Source organism: Leucopleurus acutus (genome assembly GCF_964270905.1).
Source record: "Leucopleurus acutus genome assembly, chromosome: 1".
In the NCBI taxonomy this organism is placed as follows: Eukaryota; Metazoa; Chordata; class Mammalia; order Artiodactyla; family Delphinidae; genus Leucopleurus; species Leucopleurus acutus.
This window is the reverse complement of record NC_139142.1, coordinates 59,463,821-59,488,975: the sequence shown is the minus strand read 5'-3', so window position 1 is coordinate 59,488,975 and position 25,155 is coordinate 59,463,821. Positions and strand designations below refer to the sequence as shown.

At 35.6% G+C, this 25,155-nt stretch overlaps 2 protein-coding genes across 2 annotated transcripts; one reads left to right on the top strand and one right to left on the bottom strand.

Moving 5' to 3' along the window:
- Positions 1-267: 267 nt before the first annotated feature.
- Positions 268-25,155, top strand: GEMIN2 (gem nuclear organelle associated protein 2; the record flags this gene model as incomplete). The annotated part of the gene is made up of 10 exons (XM_082832717.1): positions 268-437; positions 842-926; positions 2,308-2,397; positions 2,667-2,726; positions 5,351-5,464; positions 7,144-7,188; positions 8,347-8,415; positions 11,495-11,605; positions 13,329-13,387; positions 23,741-25,155. The coding sequence occupies 10 exons, from the start codon at positions 268-270 to the stop codon at positions 23,778-23,780; spliced, it is 843 nt and encodes a 280-aa protein (XP_082688843.1). The 3' UTR covers positions 23,781-25,155.
- LOC309959902 (ewing's tumor-associated antigen 1 homolog) lies at positions 18,248-20,982 on the bottom strand (the record flags this gene model as incomplete). Its single annotated transcript, XM_082836455.1, is given in 4 exon segments — positions 18,248-19,462; positions 19,467-20,453; positions 20,455-20,614; positions 20,616-20,982. Coding segments are annotated over 4 exon segments (2,709 nt in total). The 5' UTR covers positions 20,963-20,982.

The following is a 25,155-nucleotide window of genomic DNA, read 5'->3' as shown; positions in this document are numbered from 1 at the left end:
ACATTTAAAGTTCCCTCACTACTAGGGATGCATAAAAGTTAATAACCCTCAGTCTTAGAAGAGTATAGAGCGTAATACCCAGAAAAACTTCCGAACTACTTTTACTAGGAACCAGCCTCGCAGTCTTCATTACTCCACCGGAGCCTTAACCTTACCACAATCAGCAGGTTCGCTCATGCGCAGTTACGCCTCCAAGCCCAGCCTCTTGCTCAACTCCGCGCCAAAGGTGACAACATGTGCGCCTGCGCTGTGACCCAGACCTGGCGCATGCGCCGGGTGGGACAGACCGCATTGAAAACTATGGCGTGGGTACCGGCGGAGTCTGCAGTGGAAGAGTTGATGCCCCGGCTGTTGCCAGTGGAGCCTTGCGACTTGACAGACAGTTTTGATCCCAACGTACCTCCGAGAACTCCCCAAGAATACCTAAGGCGGGTCCAGTGAGTGATTTGACCCTGTGCGGGTGGGCTGGTTGTCCTTCCGCCCTTGGGCACAGCGCCCAGTGCCCCGCTCGACCCTTAAGTGTGATAAAGCCCCACCTCTGTTCCCGTCCCCCATCCACTGTCGGAACAACATTCCTTGATTACATCTTTGCGTGAGCGAGTTTCTATGAGCTTAATTTTGTTAAACCTGATTACTTGTGACAATATAGGTGCTCTTAGATTTCTTCCACATAAGAAATTTTGCTTTCAGTCAACATAATTTCAGAAATACATTGTTTAGTACCTCGATTGCAATTCTGAACTTTTTTTCTGATTTTATAATGAACCATAGAAGTGGATCGCTTGCTTTACTATACATGAGCAATAGTAATCACGTTTTTGTACTTATTTCTTATTTGTAGGATCGAAGCAGCTCACTGTCCAGATGTTGTGGTAGCTCAAATTGACCCAAAGAAGTTGAAAAGGAAGCAAAGTGTGAATGTTTCTGTGAGTTTTATTACCCGTCAGAGGATTTTTTTTCCCTCCCACAAATTAAAAGACCAAGGCTCTCCTACAGTGTCAGACAGTATCAGTTACGATGTAGGTAAGATTTGACTACTCCGTACTAAGTTGTACTTTTCCCCCCAAACGGACAGCTGGCATTTACTGCCTCCAGAGAGGCTTTTAGTAACCCTGGCATTCGTGGAGATTTGCTCATAATACTTAAGGAACATGATCCAATCCTAAAGGAGTCTTTCAATAGGTTACTTATGCTATCCTTTATTTTTAAGGTACCTTTTTCCAGTTCATAATTATTATCAGGCTGATCTTTAGTGTAGTTTGCATGTTATGGATTGGACTGGGTTTTGTTTTTTAAAAACAGAAACCCAAATATCACACTTTTCTACCTACTTGCCCACTGTGAACCTTTTCATTCATTTATTTATCCAACACATATTTTACTAAACAACAATATTGTGCCAGGCACTAGGAATACAACAGAGGATGAGACAGAAAATGTCCCTACCCTTGTAGAGTTTACATTCTCCTGAGGAAGACAGTAAAAAAAAAAAAAAATTAATTACATACTGTGACCATTGTTGTGAAAAAAAGTAACATATAATGACCAATAAGTAACTGGGAGAACTACTTTAGATAGAGTAGCCACAGAAGGTCTGTTTTAGGAGGTGCTGTTTAACCAAAGGTAGGAGAGCAGCAGTTTTTAAATTGTGATAATTCCTTTTTCTTTTATGTTCTAAGTAATTCCTTTATCTGATGTTTATAATCAAGAGATTTAAATTCAGACACTGTAACGTTTCATATAATTCCTTTTCAGAGTTTTTAGTTGATGGAAGATGATATCTTGTATACCTGGCTTTTAAAAAGTGACCACATTAAGTTTTATTTCAAGGCAGTATGTGATCAGTTGTGACCTCTGTGCTGTTTTGGAAGGTAGAAGTAGCCCTTATAAAGTCAAGCATCTGAAATTATTTGAGTACTTTCTGCTCATACCAAAATTCTTTATTTGGTTTATATCTCTCTTTGTTTCAAACTGTTTTGCTATTATATTCAGTAGAAAGGTAGGACTAGATTATATCTTCGAGTCTCATGTCATGTGGATTTCTTAGAAACTCCAACTATAAACCATTCCAGATTGCTTTTACTAAAGTGACTATATAAGAGTCTTTTCCTAATGTTTTAAACTCAGACATAAATAGTAAAGTGAGTTGCCTCCTTTTTTACATCTGCAAAAAATACTGTCTTTCTTGTATCGTCTTATTTGCTTTATTATTCACTTTTCATCTTGATTCTGCTTTTACTTTGCAGAGGTATGAGATTCTAGTTATAACACTAACATTGATTCTAACATTTATGAACTGATCTCTAGCTTTCAGGATGCCAACCTGCTCCTGAAGGATATTCCCCCACTCTTCAGTGGCAACAGCAGCAAGTGGCACAGTTTTCAACTGTTCGGCAGGTAGGTGTACTTTAATCATTTAATCAAATTAAACCCCTCCCTCCCTCGGACTTACTTCTGTTCTTAGACTGTAGTTGGAAAAATTGGGGTTTCTAGTGTATAAAGATAAGAATATTCATGAATCAATTACCAAATTATTATAATCATTAGACATAATACAGTTGAACATATTTTCCAAGTTTTAGAATTGTTAGAATGTTGTGCAGCAATTGCTTTCTTTTGAGTTATCCATTCTTTGAAGATCATTTGTCTACCTTATCTTCCTTTAGAGTGTGAACAGACATAGAAGTCACTGGAAATCACAGCAGTTGGATAGTAATGTGACCATGGTATGTAACTTTCTCTGTTTAGATTGTACAGTGTATAACTAATATAGTCCATATTTACTTCCAGTTCTTAAAGATTCACTTGTTTAATCCATATTATTTTCATTCTCTTCCATCTATCATTAATAGTAACAGTTCCATTATCTTAATAGCCTGAAAAGGATAGAGTCAGTAATGCAAGTTATTTTTATGACAGTTTTAAGCTGCATCTTGAGAGACTTTGGATTGGTCTTTACAAGTTTTTAAAGGTTCTTCTAGACATTTGCTTTTTAGGAAATTGAATGCATTTTCAGTATTTACAAAAAGATTGAATAAAGGCTTATTGGATTTTCCTCATGAGGTAATGGTGCCAGTATCAGTGAGTGACATTTTAGTAAAGCTGGTCATGCTTACTGGAAAGTAGTATTTCTTACTTTATCATCCTAGATATAATTTTAAGCTTTTTAGTAAATATCCTATATGTGGACTACTGGATAAAAAATGGTGTTGGGGAAGAGGTGGATACATTGTTCCAGGACAATCCTTTTTTTGTGTGTGTGTGTGTGTTACGTGGGCCTCTCACTGTTGTGGCCTCTCCCGTTGCGGAGCACAGGCTCCAGACGTGCAGGCCCAGCGGCCATGGCTCACGGGCCCAGCCGTTCTGCGGCATGTGGGATCTTCCCGGACCAGGGCATGAACCCGTGTCCCCTGCATCGGCAGGTGGACTCTGAACCACTGCGCCACCAGGGAAGCCCCAGGACAGTCCTTTTAACCTTTTAGGGAGTCTTATAGTTTTCCTGAGAATCAAATGAAAGGTATTTATTTTCAGAGGGAAAAAATGTACCTATGCATACAATTTTGCTCACAGTTTCAGGTGGTTCATAGATTTCAGATTTTAGAAGCTTCTTCTAGGCAGTGCTTCCTGACATCTTTTACGCAATGACACATTGGGATAAATGGAGGAGGCTGCTCCCATAGCCTAAACTACCAGCTGAAAGCTAAGAGATTCAGTGTAACCTCTCTATATGCTTCTGTATACCAGTTGGAAGCTCTGCTCTAGGAAAAGTGTGGTAGACACTAACATCACTTGCTCAAGATCATTTAACTCATATAAGGTATAACTGAGATTCAGACTGAACTTTGTCTGACTCTAAAGCCTTTCACTGTGCTGTGAGGCCTCCTAGTAAGAAGAGAGAGAGGGCAGTAGGTAGGTAGATAATATTTTTTCTTGCTCAGTCTAAGGACTTTTGGGTACATACTTACTAATTCAAAAAGAAGCTCATTAGTAACATTATGACAAAATAATTTTGTCAAGAAAGAAATGACAACATAATTGATTCAATAAATGAAGATCATCAAAACAGTAGACTATTACATAGCAATAACATATGTTCATCATGGCAGATGTCAACATTATGTAAATAATAAAATGAATTTTTAAAGCGTGCTCTGATAGCAACTATGTAAATATGAACATTGATTGATCAATTGATCCAATCATTTATTAAGCACCCACAACATTTAATAATTAGGATTTTCAATGCTACCTGAAGCAGAAACAGTCTCTGACCAGTGGAGTAATGGGAAAAGATGAATTGTTCCAGGACAATGGGTTTTTATGTTTTAGGGGTCTCATATTCATTCTGAGAATCTAATGAAAGTGGTTTATCCTCGGGGTGGGGGAAAAACTGCACATATATGTAAAATAATTTGCAAGGTGATGTGCCCAGATAAACGTATTGTTCTGTTAACTGAATCACTTTGCTGTACACCTGACACTAACACAATATTGTAAATTAACTATACTTAAATAAATAAATAAATAAATTTTTTAGGAAAAAGAATTTTTAATTGTTAAGATAGCCATATTGAACTGAATGGTCCTACTTTTTTTCATCTGACAATGTAGAATAAATCTACTCCTTCTTTAATTGGACAGCCCTTTCAGTATGTGGGGTATGTAATCATGTCTCCTTCCATGGGATGAACATCCTTCATTCTTATAAGCATTCTTAGTGTATTTTTTTTTCCATACCAATTTCCATCTTTATCACCCTCCTTTGAACACATTCTTGCTTGTCAGTGTTCATTAAAGTATGATCCAAACTAAACATGTCCCATCTATGGTGTGACCACTTGGGTGCTGTATTGGTTTGCTAGGGCTGCCATAACAAAACACCACAGACTGGGTGGCTTAACAAACAGTAATTTATTTTCTCACTGCTTTGTGGGCTAGAAGTCTAAGATCAAGGTGTCAGTGGGTCTCCCTCAAGGCCTCTCTCTTTGGCTTGCAGGTGGCCGTCTCCTTGCTGTGCCTTCACGTGGTCTTCTGTATGCACGCCCATCCCTGATGTCTCTGTGTCCAGACTTCGTCTTCTTGCAGGGATGCTGGCCAGATTGGCTTCGGACCCACCCTAACCACCTCATTTTAACTTAATCTCTGCTATAAAGGCCCAGTCTCCTAATAATCCCATTTTAGAGGTTAGGGCTTCAACATACAGATTTTGGGGGCACACGGTTCACTCCATAACAGGCACTATATCTTTGTGTTGAGGTGGTGGGAGTATGGAGGAATCCTCACTTCTTTTTTCACTGCTCAGTATAAAAAAAATATACATAGGAGTAAGTTCTTTTTTCTTTTCTTTTAGCCAAAATCTGAAGATGAAGAAGGCTGGAAAAAATTTTGTCTGGGTGAGAGGTTATATGCTGAAGGGGCTGTTGGACCAGCTGCAAGTGAAAGTCCTGGAATCGATTATGTACAAGTAGGTGATAATGTGGCTAAACAAACAGAAAAAGGTCATAATTTTGGTTCATGATTTAGTATAAAGACTCAGCAAACTACAACCTGGGGCAAATCGAGTCTGCAGATTTTTTTTTGTATAGTCATGAGCTAAACATAAAAACATAATGGTTTTTATGTTTTTAAAAGGTTGTTAAAAATAAGTAAATAAATAATATGTGACTGAGACAGTGTGTACCCTACAAAGCCTAAAATACTTACTTTCTGGCTCTCCGCAGAAAATATTTGCCAGTATTTTCTCTTAGTTTATTGTATTTTTGACTTAAAAATTGGCAGCCTAGTTTCTAAAACAATGCATGTTTTAGCTGTTTAATAATTTTGTGAGTTAGGATTCTTTTTTTTTAATGATTAGATGTGGGTCAAACAATGAGTTATGAGTAGCCAGGGAAACAAAGGAAAACATATGACACAATTAGGTATTTAAAAATGCTTAGTAAATTGCATATTCTGGAGGTAAAATGCTGAGGGTATATTTAAATTTCACATGGCTTTATTTTAATCATAAATTATGTGGCCAGCTGCTTCTTGTCCTTCAGGATTCACCTGCCCTCAAGTTTGCAGATGTTCTTATGGAACCCACTGCACACATCTGCATTACTGGTAACTCCCTATACTATGTTGTTCTGTTCTGTTGAGTAGGTATTTATTGTTTTCTATGTGGTGCTACATTGTGTTTTTCCCATTTAAAATTAGTTTATCCTGCAAATGTAATACCTCCAAAAATCACTAAAAAAGACCAAGACCCCAGTTAAAAAAAAAAAGGCAATGGATATAAAGAGACATCTCACAAGAAGGAAATACAAATTGTTCTTATATGAGAAGATTCCCAAACTCACTTATAATAAAAATATTGCTTGTAACTCCACTGAGCTGGCATTTTTCAGATAACATACTGGTAAAGAAAGTTTGACACACTGTATTAACAAGGGCTGGGAAAATGGGCCCTCTTACACATGGTGGTGGGAGTGTAAACAGATTCAGATCTCTGAGGGAGCTAATTTAACACTATTTCTTATACAACATATGTTCTTTTGTATAATATCCCTAACATATGTTACATTTCAAAATGTTTCAATTTTACAAAGAATTAATATATATTTATTTAGTTTGTTATTACAAAATACATACAAGTGAAATATATACCACATGAAAGAACCATTTAAGGACACAAGAGTTTAATGCATGTCCTCTTAAGTTTCTCACAGGTCAGTACTGTTTTCATAATCAAGGCTCCCAACATTAAACTCCAAAGTACTTTTTAATTGAAGCAGATTAGGTTTGAAAGAACTCATTCAAGTGCCCTTAATTCCTGAAAATGTTAGCTTTAGCTAAAGATTTTAAAAGTGTGTACAACATATTAATATCATAGTATCATTTTTTCAATTTCATGCTTTAACATCCTAATTACTAAAATCATTATTTTAAAATTTACATATTCAAATATCAAGACATTATTTTCTTGGGCATTACCAACATAATAGTTCATGGAATGTTTTATTGTAATGGACAATGAAAGAATTTACTTTTATCTATTTTTTGTTTTTAAAAAACAGTGTGTTGAGAAATTCACCAGTTTGAAAAAAATGTACCCCCTGCCTCCATAATACCATTTAGTAAATTTCAGTCTCATTTTTCTTTCAGATTGGTTTTCCTCCCTTGCTTAGTATCGTTAGCAGAATGAATCAGGTAAAATCTAATAAGAATTTATGCATTCTTTTGTTTGCAATGTTTGTTAAGGTATTTGAATACATTTACTGAATATATACAGTATGCAAGACCCTGTCCTAAACTCTTTAACAGTTCTTATTTAATCCTCACTACAACCCTATATGGGAAATTATTATTAATATCCTTTTTTAAATAGAGGAGGAAACAAAATTGGAGATTAAGTTACTTGCAGTTGGTTTTTCAGCAAGTTTTAATGGCAACACTAGAATTCAATCCCAGGTTGATCTAATTTCAGAACTCATGCTCTTGATCATGGTGCTAAACTATTCACATGTATACATTTCAGTTATAAGTCTTAGATTCTGGGATTTGAAATAAATACTAAGGTTAGATTGCTATTTCTAGTTCCAGATGTCCTACACACTTCATTAAGAATGAAATTTGAATTTCTTGGATCAAAAGGGGAGAAATATGGATTTTGGTTCTTCAGTCTTTCAGAACTAGGAACTCTGTTATCCATTTAAAGAGCAAATAAAAACTTTGATTGTTTTGCATTCACATAGCATTGGGTACCCTTGGAAGATAACAGTCATACTCTGTTGTAAATCATATACTGGCTGACAGTTTTACTTACTTGATCATTTACACTAAGGTACTGTAGTAGTTATACTAAATTTGTTGAGAGTGATTTTTGTAAGTGTCCATCTATATTTGCATAAGCCCGTGAATATTTTCAACAGTTTGATAATTCTATCTATATAGCTTAAAACTGATCTTTCTCTAGCTAACTTTGTCTTTAGAGTTGTACTCTGCTTTAATGAAATTAAGCTGAAGGTATTTATGCAAAGGTTTTTTTTTTTAAGAGTATGTGGAATTTTTTTTTTAAGTAGTTCCGAACTAAATTAGTAGTTACAAACTAAATCCTAGGATTTAAACCAAGGTATTGATAATTGAAAGTATATAAGAATATTTGTCTACAAAGCCTCTTCTCACTGAGTGTGCCATCTAATCAAATTACTAAATAGAGTCACAGGTTTCTCTGGAAGCCTAAAGAATGAGGCCATTTTAAACATAAGAGTTGCTTTCTAACTGAACTTAATGAAACTCAGGTTGAACTTGTTAGTGTTGTATTACTAATGCTGTTCTTTCATCTCTTCCCCCCGCCCTCCTTTTTAGGCAACAGTAACTAGCGTCTTGGAATATCTGAGTAATTGGTTTGGAGAAAGAGACTTTACTCCAGAATTGGTAGTACTGCATCTTTTTCTTTTCATAATGCAGACAAAATTTATATACTTATATATAAGATATGGCTTTACATTATTTATATATATGTCATATACATACAACTATATGTGTAATGCAAGCAATGGTTGTTTGCAGTAAAATAAGGAAATTACACTAGAATGTAAATCAACATACTACTTCATTCATTGAGATAGTCTTGCATTGGGGAAAAAAAGTCAACTAAATAGTTGATTTATATCCTGGGAGAAGCTGCTTATCTTGTCACAGATCAGTAACAAACACACTGGCCAGTCTGCAGACCCCATTTCAAATAGCACTGACCTAAAGAACTTTGAAATGCATTTTCTAAAATGGCTTTGAAATCCAGTTCACAAAAGCATATCAGAAATACCAGTAATGGCAAATATATGTGCCAGGCATTGTTCTAAGGATTTTATATATAATAACTCCTTGAATCCTTTGATAACCTATGAGCTGTTATTTCCATTTTACAGATGAGGAAACTGGAGCACATGGGAATTCAGTAACTTGCTTGAGGTCACACCGATTATAACTGGCAGAACTGAGACTCATGCCCTGGCAGTCAGGCTATACTCTCAACAACTGTGCTGTATTACCCCTCTATTTTATTGCTTTACACTCACAGCTTACTTTTCACCTTCAAAATTGGGTAAATTTGGTAGACATTATATAAATGAATTACCCACTTAATCCTCTAATAAGAAATTTTATTATCCTTTGGAGTTATAATTTAAAAAACAAATATTTTTCACAATTGAGGATATTTGCAAAAGAGTGTATCTGAGGCTCCAAAACTTCCTGTCAAAATAGATGATATAATCTTTGCCCTCCAGAAGCTTATAGTCTGCTGGGAGAGACAGATAAAGCAACATTACAGTACAGTGTATAAGTTTCCCAGCCTGCTATTCAGCCAGGTGGCTTAGATAAGTCTCTTCCATAAGTGTAATGATTATATTCTTTATCACTGGATTTTCATTTTTTATTTTTATATTTTCATTCTTTTAAATCTCTACCATATAACGTGTAATTTTGAAGGGGAAAAAAATCCATGCTTAAATCACTGTTTCGATTGAGTGGTCAGACATGTCTTTTACATAGTTGTTACTAATGTATATATTCTGGTTTTTTAGCTCACATTTCACATATATATTTCTATATGATAATGTAATTCACATAATCGCCGTTGTCTAAATGTCCGTGGTTTACTTTGATTCTCATTATTGACCATTTGGATTCTTCCTTATATTTTACAATCATGACTAAATTATAAACATTTGTACTGATTTTCTTTTTTATTATTTCTCAGGATATTTCTAGAATAGAATTATTGGATCAAGGTTTTGTAAGCTTTTGTTACATCCTGCTTGCTTTACAGAAGAATTGAACCCGTATATAATGACATCAGCAATGGATTCTTAAATTTCTCTTCCCTACAACCCTACTTTAAGTTGAACCTTATGATATTGCCCTTTTTGTAGGTTAAAAACATTTGATTTTCAACAATTCCATATGGTTCAAGCTATCACTTTATAATTTGTTTTGGTTTTTCAAATTTAGTAAATATATAGTAGTACTTCAAAGTAAATCTAATTTATGTTTCTTTTGTTATCAGTGACGCAAAACTTTTTCCATGGGTTTATATATTAGCTACATCTTCAATAGATAACTTGGTTCATATTCTTAGGCTACTTTTTCATTGGAATCTAGATATTGAGCTTTAAATTCTATATCAGTTCTTCCTGTCTGATAGCGGCGACCTTTTAGCAGTATTATTTATCTGACGTATTTTCCTTCTCTTCCTTTAGTCTTTATTTTTTTAACTCTATTGTAAGATTTTTGGAACTTTTTTTTTTAGCTTTTAAAGATTACCCACTCAAGAGATGATAATTTTGGCTTTTCCTGTTAATTTAATGAAAATGTATTACCGAAAAGTGTGGCTATATTTGCCAAAGGAACCATTAAAGTGTTTCTGAACCAGTGATAGCTGATTTACTAAATTTTAACCTGATTAATCCTTTGAGTTTTATTTTGAGTAATCTGTCTTTTAAATCAACAGTGTTCAATTCCTCTAAGTAACCATACCATTAGAACTCTAGTACTGAGAATACCAATGTTGAAAAAAAAACCTTGTGTCACAGGAAGTTTGCTTATCATAAACTAGCAAAAAGAAAAAGGGACCTTTTAATTATTTCTTGGGATTACTTGTCTAATATTTTTTGAGAAATACCACCTTATTTTGCCAACTAAGTGTGATGTTATTAAAGAAGGTTTTCAGCTATTTAGTTTTGCTTTTATTTTTTAGTATTGTCACAGTGTGCTCACTGACTTTGAGAAAAGGAATCTTTCAGTATAGATACATCTTAGACAATCAGTAGAGATTTAAGCACCTTCTAAGTGTAGAGGCCATTTGAATACCTGAATGCCAGCTTTATATTGTAAATTTATCCCAGAAAGTTTAAGTCAAGTTTAAATGTATACCAGCTTTTTTCGTGTAGAAGAGAGTCCCACTCACTCTTTATAAAAGAAACCTGGATTTGAATCTTTTTTTTTAATGTTTTTTTTTTATTATTAATTTTTATTGGAGTATCGTTGCTTTACAATATTGTGTTAGTTTTTTGGATTTCCTTCCCATTTACGTCACCACAGAGCATTGAGTAGAGTTCCCTGTGCTATACAGTAGGTTCTCATTATCTGTTTTATACATAGTATCAATAGTATATATATATATATATATATATATATATATATATGTCAATCCCAATCTTCCAATTTATCCCACCCACCCCCAGATGTGAATCTTTTTGTTTAAGAAAAAGTCTTATTGATTTAGGGTTGCTTGAGGAGCTAACTTAGTGTGTTACACAAATTGCTATTTAAACTTTGTTCTAATATTCTTCAGGTTTCCCCTAAAGTGATGTGTTGCTCAGAATAAACTCAGTCATATATACTGCTGGTGGAAACATAATTTGATATGACCTTTCTGAGGTACAATTCAGTGATTATAAGTTAAATTTATGGTGCAGTTTGCTTACTTATTACTTTTTAAAATTCTATATAGGGAAGATGGCTTTATGCTTTATTGGCTTGTCTTGAAAAACCTTTATTACCGGAGGCTCATTCACTGATTCGGCAGCTTGCAAGAAGGTGCTCTGAAGTGAGGCTTTTAGTGGTAAGTTCAAACTTAATATTTCAAATCAGAAGCACTCACCGATTTATGTGGTGGTAAAGAACGATTTCAATGAAACAGGAAAACATGGAATATTTGATTAGTCAGGATTAGATTTAGTTACATAATAGAAGAGTCCAAAATAACAGTAGCTTAAATAAAATGTAAGTGCTTTTCTCAGACAAAGGGAGTCTGAAGGTAGGCAGGTTAGATCTAAGGTGGCAGCGACCCAGGCCTTTGAGTTCTGCCACATGTGGCTTCCATCCTCAAGCTCACCTCATAATCCAGGATGGCTGCTGGAGCTTCAGCCATTTTATTTCACTAGAGGAAGCTGGAAAGAAGAGCAGAAGGTCATCCCCTCCAAAGAGCCTTCCCAGAGGTTCTACAAACACATCTGGCCAAAATAGCTCATTGGCCAGAATTTAGTCACATGGCCATAAGGAACTATGGGAAATGTTTACTTTAGTTGGGTGACAGTGTGCCCAGCTAAAAATGAGATTCATTTGCTAAATAATAAGGGGAGTCAAGAAGCCAGAGTGGTCAACTAACAGTCTGGCATAATAATTGTTTTGAATTTCTCCAATCAGACCCTTCCTCTAACTCATACCTGCAGCATTACAATATAAACTAATTTGATGCCAGACTAAGTTCACTTTTGATTTTTTTTATTCCTCTTTACTCCTCCACAAAATGTATACTTGTTCTTCATTGACTACTCCAAAATATTTTCATTAAATATCCATGATATGGCACAAACTAACTTATATAGCCTGTACTCTGAGCAAAATGTACTTGTCACTCATTAAATATTCCATAAGCTGTGTTCCTAGACTTTATTCCCTCTCCAGAAGTGCCTTTTCACTCTCTTCTAATCTGCATCTATATACCATTTACTTTTCACAGTCTGGCTCATATCCTGTCACTTTCTGTGATACTTTCCCTAATCCTCACAATTAAAAATAATCTCTTCAGTGATCTGTTTTTCCAGTATGCTTTGTATCTTTTTTATGACACTTAACACATTTTTCCTTTAATTAAAGCTGATATGGATATTTCCTCTTCTGTGCTATCAGCAGGAAGTATGTCTTATTCATATTGTTAAGTTCTTGGCACATAAAGGAATTGAATATGCTGACATCATTGAAGTGTGTCCCAAGTTTGAATAATGTATGACATGTCTGTTATAACATTACTCAGTGAGTTATTGTGACTGTTCCTTGAAATGTATAAAAATAAATTTCATACTCTGTAAGACTACCTTCCATGTGTCTTAGGTCTGTCATTTTAACAGATATTTAAAGTGAACTTTATAAAATGTATAGTTCACGAACTACTTCCATCGTAATTGAGAACTCTGATCTGGAATATTTTCTTTGAAGTATTTTTATATAATTTTTTTCCCTTCGTGCCCAGTTAGGACACAGGGTTTTTTTGCTCCTTTACTTGGAACCAGGAAGAAGATCTCTCCCAAGTTATCCTCCTTAGAGACCTCAACTCTTATTTCTTTTTGGAACCTATTCAGGACCTTTCTTTAAAGGATGATCTTAGATGTTTCCCAAGGAATCATTAACTCTATAGTTTCTCCTTTTTCTTTGACATTTTCTATTTCCCTGTGATTATTTCTATCCTGTAATAAAATGCTCATGTTTTCCATCTTGAAACTTGTTTCAAAAATATTAAGGGATAACAGACTACATTTTAAACTTTTTCTCTTTCTTTTTTTTAGGACAGCAAAGATGATGAGAGGGTTCCTGCTTTGAATTTGTTAATCTGCTTGGTTAGCAGGTAAGTAATCCTTGGCTTCTTGCTTTATGATAGCATTATTAATGGTGGTAGAGAGTATTGTTTCCATTTTACAATGAGGAAGTTGAGGTATAAGGAAACAGTATTGTGTTATCACAATTCCCTTTATTTCTAGTTTTTTTCTATAAATAATGCTGCATTGAAGATCCTTGTACATACAGCTCTATATTTTCCAAAGGATAAATTCCTAGAAATAAGTTAAAGGGCTTGCATGTACTTCTTTTTTTTTTTTTTTAATTTTTATTTATTTATTTATTTTTGGCTGTGTTGGGTCTTCATTGCTGCGCAAGGGCTTTCTCTAGTTGCGGCAAGGGGGGGCTACTCTTTGTTGTGGAGCGTGGGCTCTAGGCGCACGGGCTTCAGTAGTTGTGGCACACGGGCTCAGTTGTTGTCGCTTGCGGGCTCTAGAGCGCAGGCTCAGTAGTTGTGGCACATGGGCCTAGTTGGTCCACCGCATGTGGGATCCTCCAAGACCAGAGCTCGAACCCGTGTGCCCTGCATTGGCAGGCAGATTTTTAACCACTGTGCCACCAGGGAAGTCCCAAGGGCTTGCATGTACTTCTAAAACTGATATATTTATTGCCAGTTTGCCTTCCAGAAAGATCATACCACTCTGTTCCCACTAGGTGTCAATGAGAGTGCCCGTTTCCTATTCAGCACTGGGCGTTTTCAGTTGATATAAATATTTCCATTCTGATAATAAAAAGATACAAATTATTTTATTTGCTTTTGTATGATTATCAGTAAGGGTAGAATATGTTTGATTGCAGTTTTTTTTAATTGCTACTGTCCTTTGTTCATTTTCAGTCAGGGCATGTTTTTATTTAGTATACATTTGATTTTATTGCTTACATTAAAATTTCACCTGGAATTTATTTGAAAATGTCTTCATATTCTAAATTCTTGTGTGTGTGTGTGTGTATATACACACACATGTTTATTTTAGGTCTCTTTCTGGACTTTATATTTTTCTTCATTGGTCAGTGTTTTTATTCCAATGCCAATAACTTTTCAAAGCTTTATAGTATTTTTAATATTGGGAGGGTAAGTAATCCTGTGTTCATTTTTCCCTCCCCCAGACAAGATACTTTTTTTAGAGTGTACACACATTCAGCATGTAATTTCTTTATCTACAGTAATTATGCTAATGATGATAAATAACACTTACTTGGCAATTTGTGCCAGGCATTTTTCTTAGTGCTTCAGAATAGGAACTCATTTAATCCTTAGAAGGTAGGTACTATTATCAGTTTACAGATGAGGAAACCATGACAGAGGGAGGTTAAATTACTTTCTTACCATCACAGAACTAGTAAATGGCAGAGCTAAGATCCAAACTCCAGAACTAAGCCCTTAACTATGCTGATCACAAACAAAATTAATACCTACCTCACCTGAGGTAGGTATAATTTACTATTATACTTAGTAAATACTTACTCTCATTTAGTAAGGATTAAATGAGAGGATACAGTGTTGCCCTAGGCGCAAATATACTGTATCTCTAATTCTTAAAACAACTCAGGGTTTTTTTTCCTTTACAGATGAGGACACCAGTTCATAAAGATTAAGTATTGATAATTGATGGTTCAGTAAGCTAGTACTTAATGGAACCAGAAACTTAAATATATCATCTGACTGATATTTTATAATATGCAATTATGAGAGAAGAAATGTCCAAGTGTATTGGGTCATGATTTTTTTTTTTTTCCCCTCAGAAAGTTAGGTAAAAATGGAAAAAAGTTCTAGGACAGGAAAGTTCTAGGACAAAGTTCTAGGACAGTTCTATAGACTTCACTTAGGAAAACTTATAGAAGGTTATAGCAAGCTTGGAAAAAAGATAACATAGGCCTCGACTCTTTGCAGTAACAGCTTCAATGTAAGTATCTGTCATTGTTATGACAGAAAACCCAAGAGGGTTTTTTATTGTTGGTTTTGTTTGTTTGGGTATCTTTAAGGCAAGAACTGCTAATTCATGGAAATACCTCGTTACATGAGTGGGATCCCATTCAAAAAGGATCCAGTAACTGTTAGCTGCCTTAATTGTTTTACCAATGGTAATTATTTTTTAAAGCTTCTTATTATGGAGTTGTTTAAACCATAAAAATGTTGTAGAGTAAACCCCCAAGATAAATCCATAACCCAGCTTCAACTGTTTTGTGATTGTATTTTAAACAAATCTCGGACATGTCATTTCTTCTGTTTTAGTGTATCTAACTGATAAGGGCTTTTAAAACACATGACTGTAGTATTTGTATCACAAATTTATTGAATAACTAATAAATTTCAGAATAACTCCATAGTATCGTCTGATGTCCAGTCCATGTTTCATGTTCCCTAATTGTCCCAAGAATGTCTTTTTACATTCGAATTGTTCAAATCAGGATCCAAGTGAGATGCACTCATTACATTTGTCTAATATGTCTCTTAAGTATCCCCATCAACCTCTTGGGTTTTTCTTGCCATTTTCTTGTTGAAGAAACCAGGTCCTTTGACTTGTAAAATTTCCCACATTTTCGTTTTGACAGCTAACTTCATGATGGTATTTAATGGTTCATCTATCCTCCATACTGGTAGGTAGGTCTAGAGGCTTGATTATATGTAATGTGTATGTTTGTTTGTTTGACAAGACTGTATGTGTGCTATCGTGTCACATCAGGAAGCATATAATGTCTAGTTGTCCCACTTTTAGTGGTGATAAAGTTGACCATCACATTCAGGTAAAGGGATATTGCAGTCAATATTCTTTTTGATGCTCAAATTTTTCCATCTTTGGACAGTGGGAGCCCCTCAGATCAATTCCTATGCTTTTTGTTATATAACCTTAGTGGTCTTTTTTATTTTACGGCTTTCTTCCTTTCTAGTATGCCAAAATGACTCAGATGTATCTTGGACACTTGGCTCCAGATCTGGAATCAGTCTTTTCTTTTCTCCTGGGAGTGCTGTTTCCTGTTTTAAAGTAGAAAATGGTGTCTAGAGTCCACAATTTGGACATTAGGGAAGCTAGTTGTTATTCGTTTGGTCATTGCATTTAGACCTTTTCACTGAACAGAGCTAGGAAGTTATGTAGTTTTTAGAAAGAGAAAAATAAAATCATGAGTTCAAATTAATATTTCAGTTCTAAGTTAAGACTACTTGATATTTTTTTTTTGTGGTACGCAGGCCTCTCAGTGTTGGCAGGCGGACTCTGAACCACTGCACCACCAGGGAAGCCCAACTACTTGATTTTTTTTTTTTTTTTCAAAGCAACTGAAATTTATTGGGCTGAGTCTTATGATTGGACACAATAGGCTAAAGGCATTCTAGAGAAATCAAGTGGTAGGCAGGGGGGAGCTTAAGCAAAAGTAGAGATATCCAAAGAGTAGTAAGAACACAGTGAAGCCATTTTAGAAAAAGATAAAGATTCTCAGCTCTTCATTTTCTTACACAGAAAAACTACCTATATTTATTTAGATACTTTTTTATATATTCTTAGGCAAATAATAAACATTACCTAGAATATGTTACTCCACTGTATATATGAAAATACAATTTTCAAAATTATGTATCTCTTTAGAGCAATACCTTAAAATGCATTTAATTACTTTGATATTATCATAGCTCTAAGATACCTGAATAGTGGTGAACATCCTCATAGGTGTTTCACATTTATAACTCTCGTCAGGTATCCTAAAGCCATTTGGGATAAATAAAGTATTCTTACCGTCCTTATGCCCTCAGCTAAGATTTTTACTTCTGGCTTCGCAAATTCCAAACAAGCAAAATTAAAAAGAGAGTAACAGAGAAGAACAAATTAGCAAAGTCAGTAAATTAATCAAGGGAAAATTACATAGTTATAGGAAAATTGAAAAAGATTCTCATTTTTTATATCCTGGAATGGTTAATTCTTTAATACAAGAAACAATAAGCATTATTATCAGTCGCTTAATGTATTTTAGTTACTTTTTTTAAGTTTTACACTATAAAATAATTAATGTGCCCACAAGTTATTTTATGTACTAATTAATACTCTGACGCAAATGGTACCATTTGCCTAAGTATCCACTAGAATGAAAGAAATCATTCTAATCCTAGCACAGCTCCAACTTGCCTTCTGACTTTGGGAATAACAGTATTCATTTCTCACCTATACAGTGAAGAAGCTGGACCAGATGATATCTAAAGTTTCTGACAGTTCCAAATGTTACTGATGGTACACTACTTATATAGCTAATCCACATTCTTCTTTCAAAACTAAACTTCTTAAATCAGCATTTTCCCTAAAAATGGTGGGAAGTTTCCAAAATGTATTACATTTTAGAAAATTTTAAATTCACATCTATTACAAACTAGGAATTGAAAATAGTAGTTTTCTTATGAAGTCCTTTATTTCCTACCAATCATGTTCCTAAGAATATGGAAGTATTAATTAAAATTCAGAAATGTATAAAAACCTTAAGGAACAGTTATTGAAAAAAAGCTATAAAGAAATAATCTCTATTAGTAAGTTGAAGCTTTGTATTAGGAAAAGATTTATTACAGTAAGAGTTAAGTGGATTATCTATTTTTTGATGATCCTCTGCAATCACAGTATTTAAAAATAAAACTACTTTACTCTGTATGATTCTACTACATAATTGCTAACTTTCCTGAATTTCCAAAACTTACATGCAATTACTTTCACATACATCTCCAAGGAAAGGTTTCACTGACCATTGTAAACACTGATTTATTAAATAAAGTAGAAGTCCATGCTTTATAACTCAGCATTAAATTTCTCATAGAGAAATCAAGAAAAAATATTTCCTATCATAGATAGTTATCAACTGCCTTTGTTACCTCCCAAGTAACATTTCATTAAAGAAATCAAGTTAAGTGGGAGCTGTCTTTCTTTACAGATGATGCCTGTGCTTTGGCCATTCTTCGAACCAGCGCTTCTTGTCTTTTTCTCTGAATTTCTTCAGGAGAATACTTTCTATTTTTCTCTTCTTCCTCTTTTGAAGTTTGTTTCAAAGATTCAGAAAATTTCCCCAAAGACTGCTGTTGAACAGCCTTCCCACATAATGGGTTGACAGTTTTATTTTTCTGCAAACCCTGTGTGATTTTGGTACCAGAGATACTTCCTGTTATACAATTGTTATTAAACTGAGAAAGAATCTGAGAATTTTTTATCTTTGTAAACATGTACTTAGAAAATCTCGCTGCTCTGTTAAGGTCACTCTGAGCTTCATCTGTTACGGTGCTATGCGATAGATGTGGAGTACTCAATTTCTTCTTATTAGCAGCAATTTCTGTACTCATATGATCTGAACTCACATTCAAACTTGAACTTCCTGTAAGAACCGATTTGGAACTATTCACTTGTTTTGGAACATCAGTGTTATTCCAAGAGACATGCAGATTATTGATCTGACAATTTGAGTTCTTAGAATATATAGTCAAATTTGTCGTGGCACCTAAAAACCCCGGAGAATTTCCACAAATTTCCCTTTTCTCCATCTTCGTTGATTTATTTATTTGTAAGCTATCTGTCAATGAAGATGTTTGCACTGAAACGCTGTTCAGATTCAAATGCTTTGATTGCACCAACTGACTTCCTTGTTTAGGTGTAGTAAACACATTTTTGGCTCCGTGTTTAGAACTATTATTGATCCCAAATACACTTTCTGATGTCTTGCTATCCACTCTAATGTCTTGCTCCTGAGTTAGTCTTTCAATATCATCACATGCTTGGTATAATAAATCATCATCTACATCATCTGCTTCCCAGGTATTCTCTAAGTGATGACAGGCTTTAACAATTTCATTGGTAAATGATGTATCATTCCAATCATCAAAGAAAGAACGAAGCTTTGATACATTAGTCTGATTTGGGTTACAAACACTGGTTTTATTGCCCAAAGTTGCAGAGCCTAAAGGCTCGACATTAGCAGGTGCCTTCAAAGACTGATTAAAAATGGACTTATTTTTTTGTTCATTAGAACATCCTGGGTTCAAAGTAGACTTTTTTTCAGAAGCATTTACATTAGAAGTAAATTTAATATGAGTATCTTCATTTACTTTTGCCAGATTAGATGCAACTGCAGTCTTGAATTTTGTCTTGAACAACAATTGTATTAAAAGATTTCTCCAATTTCATTTTATTTCCAGTGGATGATAATTTATTTGGTTTATCATTCGGCTTTGGTGAAAATCTGTATTTTGCAGCATCTGTTAATTCACTGTTCCATGTCTTTGAAGGAAGATCTTGTAAAATTTTTGAATCCCTTAACCTGGTATCTAGACTTGTATTCATTCCTGACTTACTTTTACCATTTTTACTGTTAAAGGTACAAATTTCCTTTTGATCAGTAATCTGGGCTGTTTCAGGGGCAGCGGAAAGTTCAGACATTTCAATATTTTGCATAACAAAAGGTTCATTACTTAGTAAGTTTTCCCAATCATCCTCAAAATCACTGGTAGTAAATGTATCACTGTGCTTATTAAAAGCTCCTGGTTCCTTAGTACAGGAAGTCACATATGATTTTGTCATTCCAGGATTATCTACTTGATGAGAAAGTGATCCTTGGGTTTTATTTGGTAGTTTTTCAGTGACCAGAGTTTCATTAGTAATGATGTTCTCCTCTTTCAAAGCGTTTTTCTTTCCAAAGGTAGTACTACTGGTGCTCAAGAAAGCATCTGACAGATCTTGGCTTAACTGTCCACTACATTTCTGAGTAGAACCATCAAAAATGGCGATAAAGGTTGCTTCAGCATTTTGGTCAAATGGCTTCTGACTGCTATTTTGATCATTTACCACAAATATCCTGTTTTCTTTCACTGGCTTCTTTATCACAGCATTATCTATTTCAGGAACTGTATCATGTAGTAACTGCATCTGTACATTATCTCTGTAATTATTTAAAGTCTCTGCTTCTGAAATCATCTGGATAAGATCATGATTTCTCTTGTTTTGCTCTTGAATCACATCTAGCTCTTCCATATTTTTATCAAATTGCTTAGCCAATTTCATAAGTTCCTCCTCCTGATTTTGTGATTTTAACTTTGTGCAGCTGAGTTTTGCTCTTGATTTTTCCTTTTGCTACACTAGGAGTGCAAGGAATAGCAGTTGCACCAATCCACACGCCCAGCATGGAGTCTGTTGTTGGTTTCTCATCCTGAGGAGCAATGCGATTAACAATATGTGAGATTTCATCACTATCTGTAGTGTAAATCCGCTTTTTTCTTCCTTTACTGTTTCGTCATTGGAGAATTCTGATCCCAAAAGATATCATTCTGTCCATCTGGATCATCAGGAGAACTGAAGGCAGATGACAATAAATCCATTTGCAGCATTCTCTTTGGTGTTTCATACATTTCCTCGGGGTTACTTTTACTGCACGAAGCGGCTACTGGCGGCTGCTCTTGCTGCGGCAGAGGCCGGGGAGGCCTCTCTCCAGCCCCACAGGGCCCTGAACCGCGGGCCGACCTCAGCCGCCTCTTCCCCGTTTCGACCACCGAGCTGCATTCCTCAGTCGCCGCCGCTTTGCGCGGCGTGTTCTTCAGGCCAGGGCTGTCCCCATATTTCCTTCGCCGACTCATTGCGTAGGACGCCCTCCACCAGCCGCTTCTCCTTTCACATTTTGCAACGGAAGGAGTAGAGCAACGGAGCTACGGAACTACAAGCCTGACCCCGCGCCAACGGCCGCCGCCATTTTGGCCGGTGGGACGCTCGTCTACTTGATTTTTATTTAATGTTTTATTTCTGTTCTTCTGTGCTCAAAATTCTGGTTTCTAATAATATTAACATAATTTTTGGCTTTATCCTGTAATATTCACATAATAGTTTCAGAATAATACTAACAATATTGCTGATAATAAAACTATTGAAATCAGTTTAAGAATTCTTTTTTTCTTGGTTGCTTTACAATGTTGTGTTAGTTTCTATTGTACAGCAAAGTGAATCGGCTATATGTATGTATATATATATATATATAATATATATATATATATATATCCCCTCTTTTTTTGGATTTCCTTTCCATTTAGGTCACCACAGAGCACGCACTGAGTAGAGTCCCCTGTGCTATACAGTAGGTTCTCATTAGTTATCTATTTTATACATAGTATCAATAGTGTATATATATGAATCCCAGTCTCCCAGTTCATCCCACCCCACTTTCCCCCTTGGTATCCATACGTTTGTTCTCTACGTCTGTGTCTCTATTTCTGCTTTGTAAATAAGATCATATATGCATCAATATATGATATTTGTTTTTCTGACTTCACTCTGTACATTTAAAAAATTCTTTGCAGTTCTCTTTGTCACTGGTATGTCTCACTAGGGATATCAGAACATCATGTTTAAGATCACTTGAAATTATTCTCCTCTGTGTGATTATGCCACCAACCTAGTATAGGAGAAGGTTCATTTGGTCATTTTCTGTTTTTATTTAATCTTTTATAATTTCATAAAATATTTACATTGTTCCAAAGTTAAAATTATAATTCAAGGTACATTTTGGAGCATTTTAGAATCCACCTTTATCCTCTGTAGCATCTTTTCTCCCTTTTGTAGTTATCCATTTTATTGTTAATTTTTGATTTATCCTTCCATTCACTGTTCTTTGAAAAAATATAAGCAAATATATATAAATATATCTGCATTTCTGCACATGCTTACGAAACATAACATACTAAGCATTCCATTCTGTACCTTGTTTCTTCACTTAATAGATCCTGGAGATCACATGGTAGCAGTGCAGATAGTTCCCTCATTTTTTTTTTTTTTTATAAAAGCCTCATAGTCTTCCACTGTGTAGATGTATCGTAGTTCATTCAGTCAGTCCATTTATTGATGAATATTTGGGTTGTTTGTGGTCTTTTGCTATTACAAGTAGTGCTGCAGTTAATATTTTTAAGTATACATTAAATTTTTTTTAATTGGAGTATAGTTGATTTACAATGTTGTGTTAGTTTCTGGTGTACAACAGCATGATTCAGTTATCCATATATATATTCTTTTTCAGATTTTTTCCCCTATAGTTTATTACAGGATATTGAATATAGTTCACAGTGCTATACAGTAGGACCTTGTTTATCTATTTTGTATATAGTAGTTGGTATCTGCTAATCCCAAACTCCTAGTTTATTCTCCCTCGCCTTTCCTCTTTGGTAGCTATGTTTGTTTTCTATATTTGTGAGTCTGTTTCTGTTTTGTAAATAAGTTCATTTGTATCTTTTTTTTATTTTTATAATTAATTAATTAATTAATTATTTTTGGCTGCGTTGGGTCTTCATTGCTGTGCACGGGCTTTTCTCTAGTTGCGGCAAGCGGGGACTACTCTTCGTTGCGGTGCGCAGGCTTCTCATTGCAGTGGCTTCTCTTGTTGCAGAGCATGGGCTGTAGGTGCATGGGCTTCAGTAGTTGTGGCTCATGGGCTCTAGAGCACAGGCTCAGTAGCTGTGGCGCATGGGCTTAGTTGCTCTGCGTCATGTGGGATCTTCCCGGACCAGGGCTCAAACCCGTGTCCCCTGCATTGGCAGATGGATTCTTAACCACTGCGCCACCAGGGAAGCCCTGTATCATTTTTTAGATTCCACATATAAGTGATATAATACGGTATTTGTCTTTCTCTGTCTGACTTCACCTAGTATGATGATCTCTAGGTACATCCACGTTGCTGCGAATGGCAATATTTCATTCTTTTTTATGGCTAATATTCCATTTGTGTGTGTGTGTGTGTGTGTGTGTGTACACGACATCTTCTTTATCCATTCATCTGTTGATAGACATTTAGCTTGCTTCCATGTCTTGGTTATTGTAAATAGTGCTGCTATGAACACTGGGGTGTGTGTATCTTTTCAAATTAGAGTTTTCTCTGGATATGTGCCCAGGAGCAGGATTGCTAGATCATATGGTAATTCTATTTTTAGTTTTTTAAGAAACCTCCATACTGTTTTCCGTAGTGGCTGCACCAATTTACATTCCCACCAACACTGAAGGAGGGTTCCCTTTTCTCCACACCCTCTCCAGCATTTGTTATTTGTAGACTTTTTGATGATGGTTATTCTGATCGGTGTGAGGTGATACCACATTGTAGTTGTGATTTGCATTTCTCTAATAATTAACAATGTTGAGCATCTTTTCATGTGTCTTGGCCATCAGTATGTATTCTTTGGAGAAATGTCTATATAGGTTTTCTGCTCATTTTTTGATTGGGTTGTTTGTTTTTTTGTTATTGACTTGTATGAGCTGTTCGTATGTTTTGGAAATTAAACCCTTGTTGGTCGTATCATTTGCAAATATTTTCTCCCAGTCCATAGGTTTTTTGTTTTGCTTATCGTTTCCTTTGCTGTGTAAATTCTTTTTTTCACCAGGTACTTTGACCAACGTGACTTAGCTGATGAGCCATCCTGATAATAGCTGATCTCTCAGGGATAGAAGATATTTGTAATGAAGGCAGCCCAAGTCTGAGGAAGTGCAATGCCAGTTCAAGTACAGATTGCATCACATCTTCAGCACTATGTGAAGCGTCTTCATCTTAACCTGTGCAACTCAAGTTGATATTCAGAAGATAGATTGTGTTGGTATGAGTATCTGAGGTATCTTTGAAAGATGTTACCCAGTTTTTGCTGAACAGTTTAAATAGTTTTCTGTAATCACATGCTTTTAAAACAAATTGAATGATTTATTGGTGAAGCATCCTGCACAGAAACTGTATGACGAAATTGTACAGAGGTCGTTGGTGCTGTTTCATTGTTTATTCACATATACACATATAAAATTTTATTGAAAATGTGTTTTGGTTGCTAAATTTTGTTTGACTATTTAACAAAACAAAAGACAATGGATAAATGTCCTTAGTATTAGAATTAAGATAATCTAGATTATATGGCACGTGTATTCATAGTCAGCAACAAAATTAGTCTAACATTTTCCCTTTAAGCTCTATACTTTTATTTTTGAATGCTTTCTTTTTTTTATATATAAATTTTTTGTTTATTTTTGGCTGCGTTGGGTCTTCATTGCTGCGCGTGGGCTTTCTCTAGTTGCGGCGAGCGGGAGCTGCTCTTCATTGTGGTGCGCAGGCTTCTCATTGCAGTGGCTTCTTCTGTTGTGGAGCACAGGCTCTAGGCGCGCAGGCTTCAGTAGTTGTGGCTCGCGGGCTCTAGAGCGTGGGCTAAGTAGTTGTGGCGCATGGGCTTAGTTGCTCCACTGTATGTGGGATCTTCCCGGACCAGGGCTTGAACCCGTGTCCCCTGCATAGGCAGGCAGATTCTTAACCACTGCACCACCAGGGAAGCCCCTAAATGTTTTCTTGTATAAACAAAACTTTTTCTTTACAAATAATTTTCAGTAGTACCCTAAAAGGTTGACTGTTTTAATTTTCCTGTCACATCTTTTATTCATATCACTTACAATTTATCTATTCCTTTCTTTTTTTTTTTTTTTGGCTGTGTTGGGTTTTCATTGTTGCGTGCAGGCTTTCTCTAGTTGCGGCGAGCAGGGGCTACTCTTCGCTGTGGTGCCCAGGCTTCTCATTGCAATGGCTTCTCTTGTTGCGGAGCACGGGCTCTAGATGCACGGCTTCAGTAGTTGCAGCACACAGGCTCAGTAGTTGAGGCACGTGGGCCCTAGAGTGCGCAGGCTTTAGTAGTTGCGGCATGTGGGCTCAGTAGTTGCAGCGCACGGGCTGTAGGGTGAGCGTGCTTCAGTAGTTGTGGACCGCAGGCTCTAGAGCACAGGCTTAGTAGTTGTGGCACATGGGCTTAGTTGCTCCGTGGCATGTGGG